The 7,364-nt window shown below is 30.9% G+C and overlaps 1 protein-coding gene across 1 annotated transcript; it reads left to right on the top strand.

The window, feature by feature from the left end:
* The first annotated feature begins 1,942 nt into the window (after nucleotides 1-1,942).
* LOC114419464 (pentatricopeptide repeat-containing protein At1g55890, mitochondrial-like) lies at nucleotides 1,943-3,628 on the top strand. The gene has a single exon (XM_028385136.1). It carries the CDS (start codon nucleotides 1,958-1,960, stop codon nucleotides 3,158-3,160), a length of 1,203 nt encoding a protein of 400 aa, XP_028240937.1. The 5' UTR covers nucleotides 1,943-1,957; the 3' UTR covers nucleotides 3,161-3,628.
* The last annotated feature ends 3,736 nt before the right edge of the window (nucleotides 3,629-7,364 follow it).

Below are 7,364 nucleotides of genomic sequence, written 5' to 3'. Positions count from 1 at the left end.
AGATGTGAATATAACATCCAATGAGAGGTCAAATTATTATTTTCTAGAAGAAACCATACACACATAATTAAAGTCTATTCTAATTTGTAATTGCAAGTTTGCAACTTACCACCACACCTCGTTGTAAGTGTTCTCCAAAATAGATTGATGAAAAAAATGGATTGGTGACTTTTCAATGATATTTCATTTATAGGAGCAATAAATGCTGGAAGTGAAAATGAATATTGTGGACTTCATTTGTTGCTTGTGTGTTATTTTCTTTTGTTGTCGTGAAATTAAGTAGACATGAATGCTTAACATACTTATAATGTGTTTGGAAGTGAATTTTTTTTCTTCAAGGAAGATATCTTAATAGTTGAAAGTCCTTAGATTAACTCTAAAAGTGTAGAAGTTATCGAAATGATTTTAACCTATCTTAACAAAATCTTTTTCATATGTACCATTAGAGAATTGAACCCTTGTTAGAATGTTTTTTAAAGTCTATTACATTCTCTTTAAAATCATATTATTTCAAGTTTAATGTGAAAGTTATTTTTACTAATTTAAATGCAAAACCAAAGATACTATTATTAACACTATGTATTTATTGAGAAATTATTAGGTGGTATTTGACTATCATTTAATTCATTGTCTCAATCAATCTTTACATAGCACATAATCAAGTATTATTAATTCTATTCTTATAAATTAAAAAACTTACATATATTTTACATAGAAATTGAATGGGACCATGAATAGGAGATTATTCAAAACTATTAGTATATGTCAATTCAAATTGATTTAACTCAAAATCAATTCTAAATCTGAACACATTAAGTTTATATATAAATGTGGAGATTGACATAATTTTTCTATACACGCTAAATCATATAATGTGAAAAGTAAAATAAAATATTTAAATTACATATAATCAACGAGAAAAATAACATTTTTTTCTCTTTACTTACTTTATAATCAATGTTCATCATTTTTTTATTTGTAGAAATAAAAAACAAATATTAAGAATTTATAACAATTTATGCATCTTGATTGATCAATTGAATTGGACTCTTTAATTTTGGTATAAAATAACAAAATATTATGTCAACAAATAATATAATTATTAATGATATAAATATCTTTACAATATCATTTAATCATAAATCATCATATATAATATTTTTTTTATCATAACTATCTTAAAACCCCATTTTACTCCTTTAAACCGTTATTTCATTCATTAAACTTTTTCATAAACCATTATTTCTCTTTCACTGTCTTATTTTTTATTTACTTATTCTTTGTTCTCTAACTATACTTATCAGTTGATTACACTTCGCAAACCACCAACTCACTCCCATTAGACTATGCAAACTCCTTCGTTTTAAAAATAATTTATAATGCAGTAAAAAAAATCTAATTAATTAACAATGTTAAAGATTTTTATCCTAAATTCCTAACAAAGTATTCGTTAAACTCATTTTTAATAATTAAAACGACACTTACTTTTTTTATTAAAAAAATTTAGATGAGTTGAGTCTTAGAGATGTACTAGAATTAGGAATTAGGTATGGCTCAAGGCTGGATGAGTTGATTCTTAGATCGATAATGAAATTCAAATTTAGATACAAATTAAATTGTTACCAACTGCATCAACTTGATAAAGACGTTTACTTCAAAATTTGCAAAACCCTTATGGACCTAAAATAGATAAGGGTGTTGCTAGCTGCACCTAGCAGTATTGCTGTGCACACAGCAATTTCCCATATTATCAAAATTGTCCTTTCGTAAAATTTTATGAAAGAAGTTGTTCTGTATAATTTTACTTTTACAGAAGGACAATTTTGAAAAAAATAGGAAATTGCTGGGTGCACCAGCAATACTGCTGGGTGTACCTAGCAACACCCAATAGATAATCTAAAACCCTTGGGCAGAAGAGCATGCTCAAGGCCCAAACTTTAAAACAGTTGAACAAACAATGGCTCCATTTAGACCTTGTGTTGTGTTCAACACTGTTGCAGAAGACACAAGAAGTCACAAAATGTATCACGTTCTTAACCGCGCTTTCTGCACCGCCACAGAGCCCGCCACCACCATCGCCGCTTCCATCAGGTCCATTTCGGAGGATCTGTACAAGGAAGTGAAGCTGAAGAACGTGGTGGAGAAGTTCAAGAAAGCCTCCGACAACGACCGCTTCCGCAAAAAAACCGGCATCTACGAGGACACCGTTCGGCGCCTCGCCGGCGCCCGGCGCTTCCGGTGGGTCCGCGACATCCTCGAGCACCAGAAGCAGTACTCCGACATCTCCAACGAGGGCTTCTCCGCGCGCCTCATTTCCCTCTACGGTAAATCCGGCATGACCAAGCACGCGCGCAAGGTGTTCGACGAAATGCCGCAGCGAAACTGCAGCCGCACCGTGCTCTCCCTCAACGCCCTCTTGGCCGCGTACCTCCACTCCCACAAATACGACGTCGTCCAAGAGCTTTTCAGGGACCTCCCAACGCAGCTCTCGATCAAGCCCGATTTGGTGACTTACAACACCATCATCAAGGCGTTTTGTGAAAAGGGTTCGTTTGATTCGGCGTTGTCGGTGCTTCGGGAGATTGAGGAGAAGGGTTTGAGTCCTGATTCCATCACTTTCAACACTTTGCTTGATGGGTTGTACTCAAAAGGTCGTTTTGAGGAGGGTGAGAAGGTGTGGGAGCAAATGAGTGTGAATAATGTTGCTCCTGGTGTGAGGAGTTACTGCTCCAAGTTGGTGGGGTTGGCTGAGGTGAAGAAAGCAGGTGAAGCTGTTGAGCTATTTAGGGAAATGGAGAAGGTGGGTGTGAAGCCTGACCTCTTCTGCATCAATGCCGTGATCAAAGGTTTTGTGAATGAGGGTAATTTGGATGAGGCTAAGAAGTGGTTTGGAGAGATTGCAAAGTCTGAGTATGACCCTGATAAGAACACCTACTCTATCATTGTTCCCTTCCTCTGTGAGAAGGGTGATTTCAAGACTGCCATTGAGATGTGCAAGGAGATTTTCAACAACCGGTGCCGTGTTGATGCGACGTTGCTGCAGGGCGTCGTGGATAAGCTGGCGAGCGAGGGCATGATTACAGAGGCTAAGGAGATTGTGGAGATAGGGAAAACCAATAGGTACTGTCGCTATAGGTTAGATTTGCCAGCAAAAGAGTAGAGTTATTTAGTCGCACTTTCTTATTGTTCTTGCGGTTTAAATGGTTTTCATAATGGTGATTGGGAAATTGTCAAGAATGGATTTTGTTTGGCATTGTGAGCTTAGTAAAACTGGTTGCTTCATAATGGCTTATGCAGTCTGATTGCACTAGCTCTTTTTGCTGGTTAGATATTAGCCCTTAAACTTTACCCCTGCATCAAATTTCTTGTTATGTGAATTTGCATTTAGCAGTTTTAATATGGAATGCATACCTGCATGCACATATGAACTTATATGTGGATGTTTTGGAGTTTGGTCTCCCTACTGTTATCTTGGGCATCATCATTGAATGCTATATAGAAATATAGATTCGGTTTTAAGGCAAGGGCATTGAAGAAAGATTGTCAAAAACGATAGCCGATGAGGCTTGGCAACATTCTCTGTAGACTCAAGTTTACTTAGTCTGTCACTGTATTAATCTTCTGAAAATTTATGTTATCAAATTACTCTTGCTAAGATATAAAACCTTGTCAGTTTTTTTTTTTTTTTTTTTTTTATTAACGGAGGACTAATATTGTAATCCGAAAGGATTAATTTGATAATTATTTAATATGTTTAAAAAGAATTAAATTTGTAAGTTTGGTTCTTCTAGAGTTAGAGATATACTTTAAGGAGAGAAAATTAAAGATATATAATAGCTGTTTTTTTCTTCTTCTGAAAAACCTATCTGACCACTTGATATGAGTCTCTTCCTATTATTTTTTTAATTAACAAGAATAATGATCATTTATGTTTACTTTTATTAGAATAAATTTCATTACTTTTTTCTTATGTAGTAAATCCTCTCAAATAAAATTATATAATTGAATTAACCCTTTCTATAAAAAATAAAAAATAAAAATGAATAACCCTTATGGTGTTACAGTTAAGTAAAACCTTCTCTTAACCCAGAAAAAGTTAAGTAAAACCTTTGGCAATTATTGTACTTCAATTGCGATAAACTTTGTCCGTGATCATTATTGTACTTCAACTGCGATAAACTTTGTCCGTGATCATTATTGTACTTCAACTGCGATAAACCAATATTGGATTGATTTTATTTCACTTTAATGATTGATATATTTACAAAATTACGATCTTAATTTAATTTAATTTCTTTTTTATCGTAAAAAAAATTAATTTTTTTTATATTTTTTATGCAATAAACAAAATGACCAAAATTAAATCAAGTTTATTATATTTTCTTGTTTAAGTTTACAACTCAAACAATAGATATAAATATTTTAAAAGAAAACTCAACGTACTTTTATAGGGACTTATTAATTTAAAATTGAACGTTAGTCCTTTCCTATATAACTTTATAATTTATATTTATGCATTTTACATATATTTTTTTAATCAAGGTAATTAGGACAGTTCTCACTAAGATTCTAAGATATTATTATAGTCTTTTAATCTTTGAGTTGATTATAATATTAATCTTTTTCTCCTCATCTCCAAGGATTTATTCTATAAGAATTGAATTTATTTATTTATTTATAAATTTATCATATGTTATCAACTGAATTATACTTATTAGTATATTTTGCTTATATCTAAAAATACTCCTTTTAACCAATAAAAAAAACTCTTCTAGTGTATGAACTATTTGTAAGTTTCACTGCTAAAAAAATCATAATATAGAATCAACAAAACTCATGTTGAAATGTATATGATATTATATCAATTTTCTTTGATCATCTAATTTTACAATGTATTTATCTAAAAAATATAATATTTAATTTGGCTCCCTTTAACAAATTAATCTTTCTTTCACGTTATATCCTTTGAACAATTTTTCTTGACATTTACTAAATTATCTCTTAAAAATAAAAACATATAAAATAAATTACATATTGGCTATTAGCACACGGCAGAACATAATCTTATACTCTAATTGCATAGTATAATTGGCAAATGCCATTTGTAGATTGAAGATCGAAAGCATAATTATTAGGATTATGAGAAGAGATGCAAGTAATTAACACCTAATTGATGTGATCACACATCATAGAGCTCAAAGAAAAGGACCCGAGTGCTAACAAAGTAACTCACTGTATTTGATTGAAATGATAAAAGATAAAAATAACAATTTCTAAGTGATCTATTATGATGCAAGTATTTGACTCAATTCCCTTATTTTGAAGTTGAGTTTGGTTAGGAGACAAGGGAATGTAGTTGCCGCAGACACTCTTACAAGGGTGACTACTGTTAAGGCTAGTTCGTTTGATTATTATGATATCCCTTATTCTATTCGGCCTATTTGAATAATGAAATGATCGAATATTCTTTGTGTAAAAAAAAAGTGTTCTATTTATAGAGCTTATTTATAAAAGCTAATATTACTCTTAACAATAATCAAGCACAAAGCATCAAACTATTGTATCAATGTCCAATTAGCTTATTGGTCCCACTGCGAATTGCCCAAGCTGATGTAGAAACCATCTGGTTTTACCAACCAATAGAAATGCAATGAACCTTCCTGATTGTTGGGCATTAGTAGATCTAAATCATCCCTGTTTGCAAAGAAAGAACCAGTCAAATTACCACAAGATGCTATGCAATAATCGACCAAGCCATGAGTAACGGTCCATTCATGAGAGCCTTGTGGAGGTACGTACTTCGAATTGTCCACCATATTTACATGCAAAAGACACTTTTGAGTCTGTAGGCATTGCAGTGGTGATGCTAACACCATCATCAAGAGGATTACAAAAGACAGATGCAAGAGCAAGAGTAACGAAGAAGATGACAACATAGTTTAAGGTTGACATTTTGAAGAATCAAAGGATTTTTGCCACTGATGAATGCGAGATGGGATAGGTGTCTCTGATCATTGCCTTATAAACAAGAAAGAGGACATCAAAGAAAGGACAGAGAAAAAATAAAATAGGCTGAGAGAATCATTGATTGCTTTTTTGTTAGGATATTAAATAGCAAATCTTATATTAATGACAAATATATTTTGGTCAAAATTACTTTAATTAATTTAAATTAAAATATTTAATGGTTGTAACTTTTTTTTTAATTGATACGATGATTGTAACTATTTTTTTTGGAGACCACTGTTTTATTTGTGTGAAATATTAATTGATTTTGATGATCTGTCTTTTTTTAATTATTTTTTCATTCACAAAACATAAAACCAATTCTTATTTAAGGAATATGTGTCTAGTTTTATTCAGATCAACAATATATTATTCAAGTCTTTATTTTTTCATCTGCGATCTTGTCCCACATATTATAAATTATGAAGTCTTGATCAAATTGGGGTTAGGTTTACATAAATGACTCTAATAAAGTTTCGAGTCTAGTAGGAATTAATATAAATCCGTAGCAACCCATCTCACACTAACCCTAATCAGTAATAGTACAAAGTTAATTATAAATATTGTTATTTATTGTTTAGTGTTGCTTATTATATTATATTAAAAATTTAAATTAAAATATAATATTTTTGCAGACTAAAATGAAAGTTTTGAATTTTAATTTATGAAAACTAAAATCAAACTTAAAATTTAAAGGAATTTAAATCATATTTTAAAAAAATTATTGGGACAGAAAAAACCCTTGTTAATAGAGTTAGATGCTTTAAAACATGTTTTATATTTTAATTTGATAAACTAAGAGCATTTCTAATGAAAATTTCTTGAAGAATTTTCTAAGTGAAAAATTGGTTTCTTTTTCATTGGAGCATATCTATGTACTGGAAAGAGTTTCCTAAAACTAAGATTTGTATCTTCTGTAAGAAATTGTGTCTCAATAATAAACATAATATTTATCTGACGCATAACAAAATCATAATTAGATCATAATTCAGTGAAAATAAAAAAATATAAAAATAAGTCTTTAAATTTTTTTTAGAGTTTCTTATTATTAGAATAAAATTGTGTATAAATATCTTACAATGAGATAACACTGTAGGATCAAACAAATAATTTAAGAAATTCAATTAAGAAATTATCATTAAAGATACTTCAATTAAAAGAAAATTTGGGAATTGAAAAAAAATTATATCCAATAATAGATATGATAACGTGGCATATTAAGTTTCATGCTGACGATGAAAAAAACATTTTAACGTTTGAAAACAACGATTGAGTCGTTTAACAATTTAGCTAGGTTGCCGCTTCACCTAGTTTGGCATGTATACATAAGTGTGCAAGAAAGTGATGGCACTCATGGA

This window comes from Glycine soja, chromosome 7, assembly GCF_004193775.1.
Source record: "Glycine soja cultivar W05 chromosome 7, ASM419377v2, whole genome shotgun sequence".
Classification (NCBI taxonomy): Eukaryota; Viridiplantae; Streptophyta; class Magnoliopsida; order Fabales; family Fabaceae; genus Glycine; species Glycine soja.
The sequence above is the reverse complement of the archived record's forward strand: the minus strand, read 5'-3'. Positions and strand labels throughout refer to the sequence as shown.

Excerpts from the sequence above, each read along its gene's own strand:
- LOC114419464 (XM_028385136.1), top strand. The coding sequence starts at position 1,958 with ATGGCTCCATTTAGACCTTGTGTTGTGTTCAACACTGTTGCAGAAGAC.